General features: G+C 37.8%; 3 protein-coding genes across 3 annotated transcripts; all 3 read left to right on the top strand.

Moving 5' to 3' along the window:
- Nucleotides 1-1,907: 1,907 nt before the first annotated feature.
- Nucleotides 1,908-5,623, top strand: pxdc1a (PX domain containing 1a). Its single transcript, XM_083541136.1, has 5 exons — nt 1,908-2,084; nt 3,729-3,832; nt 3,911-4,019; nt 4,612-4,701; nt 4,883-5,623. Exons 2-5 carry the CDS (start codon nt 3,755-3,757, stop codon nt 4,927-4,929), a joined length of 324 nt encoding a protein of 107 aa, XP_083397262.1. The 5' UTR covers nt 1,908-2,084; nt 3,729-3,754; the 3' UTR covers nt 4,930-5,623.
- Nucleotides 5,624-6,104: 481 nt separating this feature from the next.
- opn4.1 (opsin 4.1) lies at nt 6,105-8,019 on the top strand. Its single transcript, XM_083541787.1, has one exon. The coding sequence runs from the start codon at nt 6,394-6,396 to the stop codon at nt 7,888-7,890; it is 1,497 nt and encodes a 498-aa protein (XP_083397913.1). The 5' UTR covers nt 6,105-6,393; the 3' UTR covers nt 7,891-8,019.
- Nucleotides 8,020-9,824: 1,805 nt separating this feature from the next.
- On the top strand, nt 9,825-14,852 carry tmem53 (transmembrane protein 53). The gene is made up of 3 exons (XM_083541867.1): nt 9,825-10,031; nt 12,893-12,996; nt 13,082-14,852. The coding sequence occupies exons 1-3, from the start codon at nt 9,977-9,979 to the stop codon at nt 13,766-13,768; spliced, it is 846 nt and encodes a 281-aa protein (XP_083397993.1). The 5' UTR covers nt 9,825-9,976; the 3' UTR covers nt 13,769-14,852.
- Nucleotides 14,853-17,723: the final 2,871 nt, after the last annotated feature.

Genomic DNA, 17,723 nt, shown 5'->3' with positions numbered 1-17,723 from the left:
CATTGGTTCTTGTTTATGAGCCACATTTAATTTCAGTTCAATTCAATTAATTTTTATTTGTATAGCACTTTTAACAATTAACATTGTCTCAAAGCAGCTTTACACAGATAATGTGGTGATAAAAAATAAACATGTTCTTTATAAGTGTTCGTTTGTCCCTGTTGAGTGAGCCAGTGGCGACTGTGGCAAGGAAAAACTCCCCGAGATGGCATGAGGATGAATTCTTGAAAGTAACCAGACTCAAGAGGGAACCCATCCTCATCTGGGTTGCACAGAATATCCATTTATTGCAGATATACGGGGTGCAGTGATGATGATCAGAAGCAAACTGTAGTCCTGAGTCAATGTAGCAGACTGTTGACATTAACTACAATCCAAATCCATCCTCAAAGCTCCTGTTCTTACTCCGGAATTTCATGGAACCACCCAAGGCTTTGATGAGAAACCATCCCCAGCTGCACAGAGTGACCTCCAATCGCAGAGAACACTATCCAGAGGCAGACCTGGACGAAGTGGGAAGATCCACGGAGGGAAGAGGGGCAGGAACAGTGGTCACTGGGGCCTCAGGAGCATGTTTCACTCGACCGAGAGAGTAGAGAGGTGACAGGAGGAAAAGGATATGGATTATTATGTGTCCTTATTGTATGAAAGTTAATGTCACTGTGCAGTTTGGACTCTGGCAAGACTCGCTATGGCAGCATAACTACAAGGGAGAACCAGAAGGTAACACAGACATGAGGGATCTCTGGGATAAGAGACGACCTGCCACACCACCATCAACAAACCTGAGTGAATGTGTGAAAGTGAGGGGACGACAGCACACAAATACCACAGTTCACCAAACACTCTATATCCATGCTCCCTCCAGATCTTTGCCTTTACCTAAGAAAAACCTACAGATAAAAGGCTGGACTTAATAAATGTTTTCAGCCTCGACTTGAACACTGAGGCTGTGTCTGAGTCCTGAACACGGATTGGAAGGTTGTTCCATAACTGTGGGGTTTTATAAGAGAAAGATCTGCCCCCTGCTGTAGTCTTCATTATTTGAGGTACCAACAAATAGCCTGCACCTTTTGATCTAAGTAGGCGTGGAGGATCATTCTGGTACAGAAGTTCACTCAGATACTGTGGTGCGAGAGTGTTAAGTACTTTATACATCAGTAGTAGTGTTTTATAATCAATGCGAGATTTAATTGGGAGCCAGTGTGTTCATTCTGAACTAACTGAATGCAATTACATACACACCCAGACAGTAAAACATTACAGTACTCTAATCTAGATGTAACAAAAGCTTGAACTAGTTTTTCTGCATCCTGTAACATCATATTTCTATATCATATCATTATATCTCAATAATCACACCAAGGTTTTTGACTGCTGTACACACTGAGACAGAAACACCATCCAGAGATGCTACGTAATCAGAAAGTTTACTTCTAGCTGCAAGTGGTCCAAGTAAAAGTACTTCCGTCTTATCTAAGTTAAGCAGAAGAAAGTTATCAAGCATCCACTGTCTAATGTCCTTATGTGTGTATATATATATATATCAAATCAAATTTTATTCATCACATACACATACATACAGGGTACGACATGTAGTGAAATATATATATATATATATATATATATATTATAAACACACACACACACATATATATATATATATATATATATATATATATATATATATATATATATATATATATATATATATATATATATATATATATATATATATATCAGCAGAGAAAAACCCATGTAACTCGACTTCTAGTCTGTTCCTCAGAGTGAAATCCCAGTTGTGCATATTAAGTGTAACCAACTTGGAGCCACATTTTCCATAGATACGGAGGGGAATGTTGGAATAGCTCCAAACTGAAGTCAACTAAGCTTTACCCCGTACCCTTACGAACGTCTTGGGTCCCTCACATGACTTAACAGCAGATAGAGAAGGCACATAAATGAAATCCCTGCACAGATCTATTGTGTATATTAATACATGCTTTTAAACAGAACTGCGAAACTTTTTCTTTCATAAAAGCTAAATGAGGTGAACGTGAAGTAAATTAATTTCCATGAAGTGGGTGAGTGTTTCTTTTCTTCATAATTTGTCTGGCTACAGGTTTCTCAACAAAAATTCTGAAAAAGGCAGATCAGATAATTGTTTAGTGCAACACTATGAAGAATGTAGTCACTGGAAGGTTATGTAACTTTTCATGTGCACTTTGAACAAATCCATTTGATTTAAAGAATTATGTAGTCAGCTTGCACTGACATGAAATTATGTGTAGGTTGTACAGTTTGTCAGATACACGAAAAGCTTCAGCGATGATCAAACCAAGCTAATTAATTTGGTTAGTAGTTTTCAGATATCAAATGTGATCCTGGCTGATTAATACATTCACCCACTTAATCAGCTGCATAATGTTTAATAAAGGACCAAATTTGTTTGAACTAGTTAATTTGATCTCAGATTAGATCATGTGTTCTTTGATTTGACCTTCAGTGCAACTTTTCATGGTGCTTTCACACAACAGCATTATTTTCCAACCTGCATATTTGACATACAACCTATGGGAACTCACTGAATGGTTTCAATTATGAAAAGTAAATCTTTTCAGAAAAATCACTGTAGAAACACAAGCATTCAACCAATCAGATTGTAATTTGTGGGGCGCAAAAAAAACCCAAAGAGATGGTGAACAAATATAAAAAGAAGAATAAAACATGTACACTAAAGTCTTTCATTGCCAATATTCATCAAGCTATTTTTTAATGTTCAAACCAAACTGGAGATGTACCAGCACCATTTGGATCCCACTTCATGAAGAGTTTGAACATTAGACTTTGAGGACAAACAATTCAACATATGCCGTTTCTCCATTATTAAACATTTGGACATCGGGCATGGAGAAGTTGGTGTTTGATCTATGATGATCTCAGATGTTGAGCTATTTTATAAGTTGCTTAGGAGCTCCTGGTTTCACAACTTCAACTGAATGTATAGGACTGTATAAAGAAGATCATTTATAATCACACACTTGATGTCACCCAAATGAGGATGGTTCCCCTTTTGAGTCTGGTTCCTCTCAATGTTTCTTCCTCATACCATCTGAAGGGAGTTTTTCTTTGCCCCAGTCACCCCAGGCTTTCTCATTTAAGATAAATATGCATAATTCAAATAAATATTTTTGCTCTATAATTCTTACATTCTGTAAAGCTGATTTGAGACAATGTCCATTGTGTAAAAAAAAACCCTCTAGAAATAACTAGATACATAAAACAATTAAACAGCTAGTTAAATACTAGGCAAGACAGGTTAAAGTTACAGTCTCAGATTTATATTAGACACTCTGACAAGTGGAATAAAACCAGCCGGTTTGAGCACATTTGAAACCCAGACACTATTCTAAAAGGAAACTATCCAAATCTAAGTGCCATTTACTTTTCAAATCACCCCTAGATAACTGTGGGTGTAGAGGTGTGAAGTAATAACGTGTTAATGCTTTTCATCCCTGAGGTGAGAAGGTGATAAAAACCTTGGCAAAAAGTCAGACAAAAGTGTAAGGTGTGTTTACGATATATTAGAAATTCCAAAATAATTTCCAGAAGTGTGTTTATAGCAGTGATTTTTTTACACTTTACATTTAATGATCCAACAGTTTTAGGCAGATGGCATGAGTTTTAAAGAAATAATGTTATTTTAAACTTTGAATGTTTTGTATTAGCATGCACCTCCAAAGCTAACTGAATCATGGAGACAGCAATGACACAAAGCCAGTTGGACGAGGTGGAAAAATTACTGAACAGTATAATCTGTATGTCTAATAAGGTAGGAAAATGGTTTCAATTCAACAGTTTTGCCATTTTTGTATTATTTTTTTTTGTACTGAGTATTTGTCTTTCTTAGTATTCCCAGTATGAGGCATTACTCACATCAGATGAGGAACCCCTACCTGAGGAGGCTATGAACATTACTTATGACACATTTCAGCCTTTCAGTCCTGTCACAGAGGCAGGTTTGTCTTCAGAGTATCTTTTATAAAGATCTTCACAGCTCTGGGATAATAATCAGCGACGGGATGATGTTCTGCGGCCCGACACAAAACAGAATTACAATCACTGATCTGTAAAAGCACCACAGCGAGTATTTTTACCACAGATATTAGCCAGTGATACCAGTTTTCATTTCGTAAACATCAAACATCATAATTTGATCTATTAATATATGTGCATTTTATCTTGTTAGACAAGCTAGTTTCTGTTTCTAACTTACGTTATAGTAAGCATTTCCTCACCAGCCATACTTTTTTCTTATTTAAAGTAGATAATAAAAAAAAAAGTAAAAAACCTTATTTTAGACTAATTTTAATACTAACCATAGAGATTAAATTCTGAATAAAATCCTTACAGAAAACATCACCAAATTAATGATTATACATCACAGAACTTATTCCTTATTTGTTTATTGTTAGGTTTATAGATGTGAAATTGAAATGCCTGACCAATCAGAATACAGAATTCATCATTGCTATTGTTTTATATTGAAAAATACACACGGATTTGTTTCATTCTTCACATATTTTATCTGATGATAATGTTTCTTTCCAGATGTTTGGAGGTCCAATGGATTCTGCTTGGCCAACACTGAAACCATACTTTATGATGGATTTTTATTGAAGGAAAGTGAGAAATCCAAGTGTAAGTAAGACCACTGACCATCTTTCAGTGGAACTAAAGTATAAAATGAAGTATAAATGAACTGAAGAATGTGTGTGAGTTTATAGGTTTATGTTTTCCAGATACATTGTCATGCTTCATACACAAAAGTGAAGATTGTGGGATCACTTTCTTGCCTATTCACAAAATGTTCACTTTGCAGGTGCTGACACAGACGTGATGAAGGATGTGCAAGAAAAGCAAATTTGATGTTTAATAAATACGAAATATGGGCTATTTAAGACCATAGACCAAATTAATAACATTCCACGAAATAATAACTTTTGCTTGGCTTCTCTCCAGGCATTGTTAGATGATAAATTGTGTAGAAATAAAAAGGCTGCCACCTCCTGGTTGTTTTTTGTCTGCCACTTTTTTTTTTATTATTTTTTTTTTTAATGAATTCCATCTTTTTCTCTCATTACCAGTGCTTTTAAAACCTTAACACATTTTTTTGTAATTATAAAAGGTAGAGGACTAAATATTATTATAAGATTATAATGGTATTACTACAGACTATAATCATATTTTGGAGTGGAGTTGCAGACAGACAGACAGACAGACAGACAGACAGACAGACAGACAGACAGATAGATAGATAGATAGATCATGAAGAATAACAAATGAATAAATATATAAAAACGTATAAAGAAGAAACAGACACAGTGTGAGGCTGTGATGTGGTAACGCAGTATTCTTTAAAGTAGTAGAGTTTAGCTATAGCTTAAAAAGAGACTGGCTTTAAAGCAGTGATTGCAGTTGGTACTACGGCCTCCTGTCCCGCTCCTTTCTAGAGCTATAATTTGCATTTTTACTGCTTTTTATTATTTTCTAATAATTTCAAGTGGAACAGCTGCAATTTAAGTCACAGTAAACTTTTGTACACTCCAGTGTTATAAATGAATAAAAATTGAACAGCGCCAGCATAAAAATACTCTGTCATATCTCGTTTATTTCAATTTATATTTCCGAGATTTTCCAATGCATCAAGATGAATGTTCACTGTTTCTAAGCACTTTGTGAAAAAAAATCTCCTTTCTCCTAAAAAAGTTATTTGTAGCAACAAATGCTTTGCTCTACATTTTACGTTATTGATCCAACTCACCACAGCCACTCAAACATCAATTTAGCTACATTTTGGGTGTAGTTTTTTCCATCTTAACCTCTTTAGGGCTAACATTTTGTCCAGAATTTAAGCAGTAGTGACATTTAGTCACTTAATGACTCTAAAAGTCGATAGTTAGTAATGGTCTACTTTTCCCTCTTGCTCTTGTTCTTTGCTGAATGACGCATGCAATTTTAGAGAACGCCGTATATTGAAGGTATATTAATGTGTTTAATGTGTCTTTTTCTTCAGACTTAATTCAGAGTCCACTAATATCAACACTAAATCTTCATCATATGTGCGAATATCATTAAATGGATATAAAATCAGACCAGACTAGAGAACATAAATCAATGCCCTTCTGTGTGCAATGATCAATATGAATATAAAAAGCAAATGCTGGGGACATTTTCACTCAGGTTAAAAGCAGATATGAGATACGGTGGTCTTTTTTTTTTTTTCGTACGCTTTTCACCAAGTCTTCCGTTAACCTACATTTATGCAATTCTGTTTTAAACATACCTTATAATTTGGACAGATCCCTGGCGAATTTTTGCATTACCAAGACCATGAACCTGCATTCAACTCAGAGTGAGTATCTCTGCCACCCAGATGATTTAATCTGCACAGCTGTGTTTAAGGAGTCCCTGAGTGCTGAAAACTACAAGATGCAGCATGTACCATCCCACTGGCCGACCCCCATTCAGCACAATGAGATCACACACATTTTTCCTACCGTGGACGTCCCGGATCACGCTCACTACATTCTCGGATCGTTCATCCTTATAGTGGGGATCACGGGTGTGATAGGAAATGCTCTGGTTATCTATGTGTTCTGCCGCAGCCGCCCACTGCGCACACCAGGAAACATGCTGGTGGTCAACCTGGCCGTGTCGGATTTCTTTATGTCGCTCACACAGTCACCTGTGTTCTTTGTGGCCAGCCTGCACCGGCGTTGGGTGTTCGGCGAGCGTGTGTGCGAGCTGTATGCCTTCTGTGGTGGCCTCTTTGGGATCTGCTCAATGATGACTTTAACTGCGATAGCTTTTGACCGCTGCCTCGCCATAACCCGGCCTCTTGCTTTGCTAGGCCAGGTGAGTCAAAGCAGGACTAGTACAGTTCTCGCACTGCTATGGCTCTATTCTCTGGGTTGGAGTCTACCTCCTTTCTTTGGCTGGAGTGCATACGTCCCAGAGGGTCTGCAGACGTCCTGCTCTTGGGACTACATGTCATTCACGCCATCGGTGCGCACCTACACCATTCTTTTGTTCATATTTGTCTTTTTCATCCCTTTGAGCATTATTGCTGCCTGTTACTTTGCCATCTTTCAAGCCATTCGAAAAACCCGCAAAGAGGTAAGACAGCTTGGCTCTGGTGAAACACATAAGATGCTCGAATGCATTAAGACTGAATGGAAAATGGCCAAAGTGGCCCTTTTGGTTATCTTACTATTTATCATTTCCTGGTCGCCTTACTCGGTGGTGGCTCTCACTGCCACAGCTGGCTATGCCCATGTCCTGACTCCTTATATGAACTCCATCCCTGCTGTGATCGCCAAATCCTCTGCCATCCACAACCCTATAATCTATGCCATTATACACCCTAAATACAGACTAGCCATTGTACGCTATGTGCCTCTTCTTCGCCTTATTCTGTGTGTTGGAATGAATAAGCGCTCATCCTCCATCTCCACCAGTGGCACCTCTTCTCATCAGACAGTCCTAACCAGCCAGCATGCCCTAGGTGTCCGGATTGGCAATGCCACACGTGCTAACTGCCGCTGGGGAAAGACACGGCTGTCCTCTGCTTCAGACACAGAATCTTGTTGGACAGACAGTGAGGCTGATGGCTCCAGTGCCAACTCGCTGCCTTTTGCAAGGCGCGTGTCTACAGAGATCTCTTCAGACACTGCCATCCCTCCAGAGCCGGCTGGCATGAGCACAGGAATTGTGCAGAAAATGGTGAAGGTTGAGAGAGTTAACAGTATGCCTGTGCCCTCTATTATTCTGGAAGCAGACGGAGGAGTGCTTTGTGACGGGAAATCTTTTCTCCTATCAAGTAACTGACAAAGGATTGCCACTGCAAAGATTCGGGGGATGTTCTCCAAAAAAAAAAATGCTCTGTATAAACCGCATGGTGTAGTATTATATTGTATTAGTCTGACTAAAACTACAATGGTCTTTACAATTTTTTCCAGAAGCATTCACTGATATAACTGTCCTGTATAGATCAGCATTGTCATTACATATTTTTAAACCTGAATAAAATAATTGAGTTATCAGATTTGCTTCTTGTTTTTATGCAAATAAGCATAACTACACCACAGTTTAAAGAGCAACTCCACTGATCCACATCTCTATTAGAATCTTGAGCCCTCTTTTTATTGAACTCTTTCAGCATTTGCCAGATCTCTCATCCATATAATGACACTTCGCTGACAACACAGTGATTTTTGCTGCTTTCTATCTAGCTAATTATGGACAAATGAAATTGAATGCATTTTGACTGCTTGTTCATTCCTACATGATAGCACATAAATGTGCATTAGTCATGATTCGTCAAGCTCTTGTTGTTAAGTAGGTGGAGTTAAACAACAGTGAAATGATTTTGCACATGACCTTCCCATGTAAAGAATATTTGAAAGAATCTACATTGGCCAGGCTAGTTGCTTGGTGTCTCCTGATTTAACCTCTGAATGGCATGCGGGAAGAAGTTTCTCCACATTCTCTCTGTGTTTGCTTTCGAAGAGAGGGGGTGCGTCCCTGAACGCAACAAATAAAAGAGTCCATTGTTGGCATGGCTGAGGTCACCTTCACAATCTTCCTGGCCCTGGTCCGGCCCCGTGTGCTGTAGATGTCCTGCGATGCAATGCGAAACTGTCTGCTTAACCAGACTTACTATGTAATAAAGTTTTACCCATTTAACTTGTCAGGTAAAAACCATCCATTTAAAACAGTTCAGCAGAGACTGACAAATTGACTGGGAGCAATGTTACTTATTATGTAGTCAGTTTCATCACTTTATTAATAATATTTTTTTGGTAACAGCTACCAATGTGTATTTTTATTTCATTCATATTTTTTGGCATTATGTTTTTCCCCCCAGTAATCAGAGTTGACTGGATTCCGCCATGTTTCCCCCCCTGAATAGATTAGAAAGGTGGGCGGGGTTAATGAATATTGGAGGCGTATCCACGAAAAAGTACACGTCAAATCCAGTTTTATTTTGATTAAACAATAACAAAACAATATATTGCGGATTATTTGTAATATTAAGAAAAATAAATACCCACTTTTAAAATCTAATGTGTAGGATTTTTATAATTGCTCCCTTTTCCATCGTTTTCTTTTACATTACCTTTATTTCTGGAACAGTGGGCGTGGTTAACGTCTATAAAAAACCCAACAGGTCAAGCTGTACAACTAGAAATGCATTTTCCTAAATATAAATTATATATAAAAAATAATATTATATATACGATAATATTTAATACAATACCGCCACATATTCAACATAATTTCCAGATCATATATAATATTAAGAAAACAGACTCATATCTAATGATTAGTATTCAGATTTTTTTTAATCTCTTTTTTATTATTGTTAAATCTTTCCATCGTTTTCTTCTACATTGCATTTATTTCAGCTAATGTCCCTCATGTATCTATATAATTCACTAATCCTACAGGTTGACATGATACACTACCAGAAGAATAGGTCTGTGCCATGTGTTCTCGTATATATCCATGTATAACATACAATAGATTCAAGTACCCAAAGATTTCACACAAAATTGTGTCCTAAATTAATTTCCTGAATTAATTTAGGACACAAAGTCAAAAATGGCCACATACAATAAAATTAAACGTTTTGATTAAATTTTTTTAATAGAAATTAAGATTGTAGGACAAATACCTGTTTGTTGCCTATATAGGTGCACTAAATAGTGTGCAACATGAACGAGGATGTAGGGCACTATATTTAAAATACTGGTCTAATTGGGATTGAGCCCTGAGACCGGAAGTGTGGAGGAAAAATCGCTGTCACTGTGCTTCTGTACATCACAGAGATTGGGGAGAACCTGGGGCTCGTTTTTTTTCCATATTTCATATTGATGGCACTCAGACGAGAGGGATAACAAAACTTCTCAATATGGGAGAGAATGGCATGGACTACAACATAGTTTTTCCCGAGCCCGAGGTCTCAGGTAAGTCTGAGCAGATGCCCTAGAGTAGGCTAGCAGGCTAACAGTGGCAGGTTCCGCCTCCTTATGCACTGCACCGACGGATGTCGTGTTACACCATTTCCATTTCGAAGCATCACATGGAAAAGCACAATGAAACAAAAAAAGCGTGTTTGCATTGAATATGAGCCCATTCATGTGACAACACACTGGAAGCTGATCCTGATTTAACTAGTTTCTATGTAAAAAAAACATCTAATAAACTAAGATCGTTGCACATTGGCTTGTGAATTGCAGGTCAGTTATTCATTACTAAATTGCGTATTCTAATATTAATAATATTTGTAAAAAACAAGCACTTCCGGTTTCTTGTGTTGCTTAGCGACGCGCGACGCTGTTCAATGACTAAAGCCCGAGTTATTTTGCATTTCAGACACAAACTGTCAGAAACTTTTACTTTTTACTTACTGTGCCGTTCATTTTAAGTATTTGTTATACCTTAAGGTTATCTATCAGCCAGTGACCAAATTCGCATTCTTAGTACCACCAATACGAGACGACAATATGAATGACGTCATTCTGTACTTTCAGATCTGTCTAAACAAATGCTTTCTAGAATTTGAAATGGCCCGCCCCCTGACATCCTTACTATTAACTGTCATCAGTCAAAAAGGGTGTTACAATCTATTCCCATTGTTCGGCATGTGGATTCAACCCTGAAGACCAGAAACGCTTGGTACAAAGATGTTTCTCGGTCAACTGTTTTCCAGAATTCCAGTTTGTTGACCTGAAGACCAATGAGATGTCGATATGTCATGGTGTGACCTTGTGGTCACACCCCTGTCCTCTACATTTGCCTCTTTCACCCCAACTACCTGCATGTCTTTCCTCACCACATCCATAAACCTTCCACTTGGTCTTCCTCTTTTCCTCCTTCCTGGTAGCTCCATCCTTAGCATTCTCTTACCGATATACCCCATGTCCCTTCTCTGCACATGTCCAAACCATCTCAATCTCCCTCACCTTGTCTCCAAAATGTCCTACATTCGCTGTCCCTCTAATAAACTCATTTCTAATACTGTCCATCCTCGTCCCTCCCAACTAAAACCTCTACATCTTACTCTGCTGTAACGTACATGTGACAAGTAAAAAGCCACTTTCCCCCCTCCTTTCCTCTACCATGTAACCAAGTAAAACTCTCATAACTCATATCTTATAACTTGAATGGCATCTAGAAACAGTCTAAGCACATAATTCAGTGAAAACAAAGCGAGACATGCATTTTCTTCACTATAACTTTTTCTTAAAAAAACAAAAAAAAAACAAGATGAAGGAATCACTTTTTCCTGAGTGAAAAGAATATACAATCCATATCAAAAAGATTTTGAGTTGTCACTGCCTTTAGAACATGATCTAGGTTGTCATATCATGTGATGTCCACCCATATTGCAGCAGGTCTCTGATAAAATATAAGTAATCAAACACATAAGATCAAGGGCCTCGGTTAGTGTTCACGTCAAAACCCCAGAATGAGTAACAAGTGTAAACTTTTTATATGACATGGTTCTTGGTGCCAGTTGGGCTGAGTATTTCAGACGCTTCTGATCAAACCTGACAAGTCAACATCCTGAGTGTGAAAGGTCTGCAGACTGAAACAGCTTGTTGATACAAGACATTAGAAGAGACTGGTCTGAGCCAGCCTGAGTCTATAGTAAATCATACCATATAAGCACTCTTTACAATGGTGGTGAACAGAAAAGCTTCTCAGAACCTTGAGGTGGAAGGGCTACAAGAACAGAAGACCACGTCGGGTCCATTCCTGCCAACTTTAAAACAAGAGTAGGAAACTATCGTTGGCACAGACTCGCCCAAACTGAACAGAAGAAGACTAGAAAAAGACCAGAGGTATTTAATCCATTTATTTGCATCCAAATCAGGTAGACGGGTATAGAATTACAGCACGTGTCTCCAGTGAATAAATGGATTTCATGGATTTTTTCGGCTTGATTTATTTTCAGACAGAAATATAGTTAAAAATAAATTCTACCTCAGGTACCTGTGTAGGCTGCTCCAAACATTTTCCTCCTAACTTCCAAAAGCATGGCAGCAGGTGGACACTTGTTAATTTGCTCTCAGAGGTAAATTAGTGTGTGGATGTGAATGTTCATTTGTGAATGACTGGTGTATGGTTTGTTTTTTACCTATGTTTGAAAAAAACAGGTACTGTGGATAAATTATTGATTTAATGAATGTTGGACACCACACCTGTTTTTTTTAATTGACTACAATTTTGACAATATTCCAGTGTTTTTCTTTATCTAATGGATTGTTGTCGGCTGTTTTGCTGATTATTCGGCACCAATAGTTGATTGCTGGAACCATCGGCTATCTGAAAAAATCTATATGGATAGTTTTTCCGGGTTGCGTTATGCAGTACGAGAGAGGCCTCTAGAGGCGATTCACTCACACTACATGCTGCTTATTTGAGGTGTCTTTTTTGTTCATTTTGCATTTCTTTTCTTTAATATTTAGTAATATATTTAATATGTAATATTTATTACATTTAGCACATTTTCATTATTCATTACCGTTTTTACATTTAAAATTTTTGTAATAAAGTTTAGTATTATTTTTATATGGAGTGTATAAACATTTTTAATGATCTTTTGAATAATTGTTTTCGGCAAGTACAATCCAACCTAGGTTTCAGTCTTATTAAATTGTTCGCCTCTATTTGATATCAAAGGTCTTGATTTATGGTGATGTTGTTGGTTTGAATGTGAACAAAATGTAAGACCCAGTCAGATCATTTATATGGTGTAGATATAAAATCTTTTGCTCATCATGCTTTGCGTACCTTCACTTATGTTGTTCTCCTTCTTTAGAGAAATACTGGCACGGATCAAAGCAACCAGTCGTAATCCTTTTAGGCTGGGCTGGCTGTCGAGACAAACATCTCTCAAAGTACAGCTCGATTTACAACGAACAAGTAAGCTTTGACCACTCCTCAATTATTTCTATTATTATTTATATGTTCGTATTATAATATTCTGCTTCTCCTGCCATCGTTTCAGGGATGTGTAACAGTCCGCTATACGGCTCCCTTGAAGACGGTGTTCATCTCCGAATCGTTCGGCTACAAGGAGCTCCATAGCACAGCACACAATCTGCTCGAGATCCTGTATGACTACGAGGTGGAGAACAACCCAATCTTCTTCCACGTGTTCAGCAACGGTGGCTTCATGCTCTACCGCTACATGGTGGAGCTCCTGCAAAGCCACAAGCAGTTCGCCTCTCTGTACGTAGTGGGATCGGTGATGGACAGCGCTCCAGGGAACCAGAACGTCCTCGGCGCCCTGCGAGCTCTCAAAATTACACTGGGTACGAAAGTCAATTTCCTGCTCCGCTGTCTTCTCCTGGCTTTGTTTGCAGTGACCGTGTTCCTGCTCAGAGTCGTCTTATATCCTGTGACCAAACACTTCCACAAGAACCACTACGACGCCATGATGGAGCGTCCGGCGCCCTGGCCTCAGATGTACCTCTACTCCAGAGCAGACCGTGTGATCAGGTGTAGAGACGTGGAGAAGATGGTTCAGTCGCTGCAGGAGAAGGGGGTGCGCGTCGAGAGCTTCGACTTCATCACGCCGGCTCATGTGAGTCTGTTCCGAGACTGTCCTGAAGATTATTCGAACAGATGCCGGACTTTCCTGAAGCTCTGCATGTCTGATCCTGAAGGGACGTTTATGAAGAAACACTTGTGAACACTAATTATGTGATCGGGTTGGGCAATGTGTACGATATACTAAAAAAAATACAAAGACTGATACTTTAAGATATTATGTATAATTAAACTTAAACAGCAGCAAAATAGTAAAAAAAAAAAAAAGAAAGAATTTTAACACAGAATGAAAAACAAATAAAACATTCATTAACAAAATAAATGATTATTTCATTACCTCCTGTTACTCCTGCTACTGATTCCTGCTATTACCCACTGACTAGTGGTATAAAAATACCAGCACATTGTATTTTCCACATCATTTTCAAACAATGATGATTCTGTATCGTCATATTGCCTAGCCCTACACTATAAGGACAAAAGTATTGGGACACCCGACTTTCCCAGCCATATGTTTTTCTATCCTGCACTTTGACCACAAAGTTGGACAAAGTGGATACAGTAGCATTAAATTTCCCCTTCAATTGAACTAGTAGACCCAAATCTGTTCCAGCATGACATTGCTCTCATGCTTAACGCCAGCTCCATGAAGATAAGGTTTGCATAGTTTGGAGAGGAAGATCTTGAAAGGCCTGCTATAGAGCTTTGATCTCAACTCTACTCAACACCTTTGGGATGAACCGGAACGCTGGCTGCATCCCAGGGCTCCTCACCTACATCAGTACCTGTACTTGGACCTGGACTTTACTAACACCCACATGGCTGAATGAGAAAACAATTCTCCACAATCACATTCCAAAATCTAGTGGAACAGGAATGGAAAATATTTTAACAGCAAATTGGGAATAAATGTAACGAAACACACGCAAATCATATGTTTGGGCGTCCACAAACTTTTGTCTGTATTGTGCGCCATATTGTGTTCTTACTTAAACCTTTTTTAAGTGAAACTACTGTAAAGTGTATAACCCTCTTAGAATGTACTGCTCGACCTTGTATAAGTTATATGAGGTTTAACTAAATGAAGTGTTGCGTTCGGTATTTGTCCGGTAATGTGAATATTTTTATTTTAAAGATTAGTAGATTTTTAAAACCTACTAAACATCTTTGGTCTGTTTATAACTTATGTGCCTTCTGGAAATAAAGACTCTTTGGAGTAACCATTATTGGTTGGTTGGATAGTTTACTCATGACAAAATCTTTCCAATTAATAGTATTTATACACCAATTATATGCTAGTGGCGCTATTATTAAAATGTACAATTGTATTTGTATTTAATTCCTTCACTTTCAGTAACCACTATATCATGGTCAGGATAACAGATTAAATAGAGACTCAAGTCTATGCTCAGAACATTGAAAAGGAGGCAGAATTGCACCCCAGGAGGGGTTGTCTATATTCTAAACAGCTCCATTCATGCTCGCTGTGGGGAGACATTCCACCTCTAGGTAGAGCAAACCGGCCTTTTCCAGCGATCGCACAAGCAGCGGCACTTCAAATTGATCACGCACATCTTCCCATCAGATGTCTTGAGCTGTCATGTTTGACATTTCAGAACAAGCCATTGGCATTTGTCTCTCCACACAGCTTACCATGTTACTTCAGGTATCATTTAAAGGTCCTGGTAGGGCAAAGAGTTTATAGATACACTTAGACAGATGAACATCGCTTATTGGAGTGCACAAGGATTGTATTGTGCAGTCTGGAAACATGTAGCTCACATGGCTTAGGTAATTTAAATATGATCTTTTTACTGTTTTTCTCAGTTGCTTTAAAGCGTTTGTCAGAACAGAAATGAAATTCTCAAAACTACTTGTTCAACCTCCACATCATTTAGTCATTTGTGCTCATCCTAAGAATATTTCTTGTTGCTTTGATGAAATTGCGAATATACAAGTGTCTACTGTTTCCTACATTATTACTTGTTTATGTCATGTTGATTAAAATATATTATACTGGTTTCAAAAAAATAGTCTTAACCCCCAAAACATCTCAGCATCAGTTCATTGTATACTTGTTATGCTAAATGGTTAAACCAGTTATCATCTGGCATCTAAAAAATTTAACTTTTTTTTGTAAATGTGGATTGATGAATTGTGCAGATGAATCTTGAATGTAAGGCGAGTGAACGGAATTAAATCAACCAATGATCAACTGGTTCTCTAAAACAGGTCAAAGGTGAATCTTGTGACCCTTCAATTGTAGAGTGAATACAGACAGAGCAAAACAGAGAATTATAAATTCTAAAAAAATGGATGAACATCTAAGAAACAAACGAACACTTGTACAGTACAGTAAATCCTATCTGGTCTCTTGCAATCAGTATAAATCAAAGATGCAATCAAATAAATACATTTGTGCTGCTGAAATTCATAGATGCCGTAGAAAAGAAATATTGTGCATTTTCATTCACTGTAATCCAAACCATAGTTTATATCAAGGAATCCGGAAACTGTGCAGCATCATACTGACAACATCACCAAACATTTCGACGATCTCTTTTGTGAACAATAAAAAAGAGGCTTTTCATTCTGATGCGCATGATATGTTTATTGACACAAATACTTACTTTTGAGGGATAAACTAAGGATTTAAAAAAAAAACCCCACGCTTTTGCAAGAAATCCGATGTATTTTGTACAAATTGTTTTGAAAATGCACTTACTGGTTTGCAAATATTAAGGACGATTCAAGAATTCAAGAACGGTCTTCTGATTTCAGAACCACACAGGTCACATGATCAGAATATTTCTTCTTCATAAACCAATGGACAGGCTGTTTGGGAATGTTGGGCGAATGTTTATGAAAATTGGTCAAAATTGGACAATTGTTGTACAAATATATCAACTATGGCTTTTATTGCATCAGTTTCAAAAGGGGGCGCCATTTCCTTTTTTATTTAACTTTACATTACGCCCTACACTTCATATTTACTTAGATATCAATATCAACAGTTTTAGTATTTCCTGATGTAAACTATGGTTTGGATTACAGTGATTAAAAATGCACAAGGCTGAATTTCTTCTGTACGTCATCTATGAATTTCAGCAGCACAAAATATATTTGATTGCATATTTGATTTATATTGATTGCAAGAGATCTGACAGGATTCACACTTTTACTGTACTGTACAAGGGTCCGTTCGTTTGGAGGTTGAACAAGTAGTTTTGAGAATTTCATTTCTGATCTGAGAAACGCTCCAAAGCAACTGAAAAAAACTGTAACCGCTGCAACACAGGAAAACCCCAGAAGACCTACTGCCTTGGAGATGCTCTGACCAACAAAGTTTGGCCATTGTCAAAGTGGCTCAGATTCGGCCCATTTTTTCCTGCTTCCAACACGAGAAAAGACTTGTTGCTAATGTAGTTAATATCTAGTTGTTAATATAGTAACTTCTTCACAGGTAGCATTGTAACAATATAGCCAGTGTTGTTCCTGTCATCTGTTTTTGGGTAAAATTCTGTAAAAAAAAATTATTGAAAAAAAAAAAAAGATTGCAAGTTTTGGCATAGTTTTTTGTCATTTCCTGTCAAGCACCTGACACCAAAAACGGATGATTCCATTAAATTTATAGCTAAAGTAAAAAGCTGGTCCTCTGGCCTTCATGCTAAACACCTTATTATTGAATTTCATTTATGTGGCAAGGCTGCATAATATACAGCACATCATACTGGTAATGCCTCCCAAAAAAGTGTCGAAAATTGCCCTTAGAGTTAATGAAGTCTCACAGTGTGATATGGAGAAATTGTGGTGGAAAGGGGTCACCAGGCCTCTTCAGCCTTCTCGCCCGTGCAAAATGGCTCCTGTCAAGCTCCGAAAATTAGTGAATGCTCACGCAGCGAGCCGGCCATGAGAAAAATGATTTGAGGAAGTGGCTTTTGACAGTAACATGTACCGAGCTTAAGTTTTTACAAGACGGGAGACAAGAAATAGCACAGAAGCTGTGTTTTAGGGTTGTGTTTCTTTTTTATTATTATTATGATTGAGGCGGACACATGATGTTTAAAAAGCTTTCTGTTATTTAGTCAATTTCATGC

The sequence above is a fragment of the Silurus aristotelis genome (genome assembly GCF_946808225.1).
Source record: "Silurus aristotelis genome assembly, chromosome: 5".
Classification (NCBI taxonomy): domain Eukaryota; kingdom Metazoa; phylum Chordata; class Actinopteri; order Siluriformes; family Siluridae; genus Silurus; species Silurus aristotelis.
Note: the sequence above shows the minus strand (reverse complement) of the source record. Positions and strands in the feature narration are given on the sequence as shown.

Bases quoted from the DNA above. Each gene is read 5' to 3' on its own strand.
- pxdc1a (XM_083541136.1), top strand. From the start codon at position 3,755: ATGGAGACAGCAATGACACAAAGCCAGTTGGACGAGGTGGAAAAATTA. The intron at 3,833-3,910 runs GTAGGAAAATGG...TGTCTTTCTTAG, and splicing joins TAATCTGTATGTCTAATAAG to TATTCCCAGTATGAGGCATT. The intron at 4,020-4,611 runs GTTTGTCTTCAG...GTTTCTTTCCAG, and splicing joins CAGTCCTGTCACAGAGGCAG to ATGTTTGGAGGTCCAATGGA.
- opn4.1 (XM_083541787.1), top strand. From the start codon at position 6,394: ATGAACCTGCATTCAACTCAGAGTGAGTATCTCTGCCACCCAGATGAT.
- tmem53 (XM_083541867.1), top strand. From the start codon at position 9,977: ATGGGAGAGAATGGCATGGACTACAACATAGTTTTTCCCGAGCCCGAG. The intron at 10,032-12,892 runs GTAAGTCTGAGC...CTCCTTCTTTAG, and splicing joins TCCCGAGCCCGAGGTCTCAG to AGAAATACTGGCACGGATCA. The intron at 12,997-13,081 runs GTAAGCTTTGAC...CCATCGTTTCAG, and splicing joins GCTCGATTTACAACGAACAA to GGATGTGTAACAGTCCGCTA.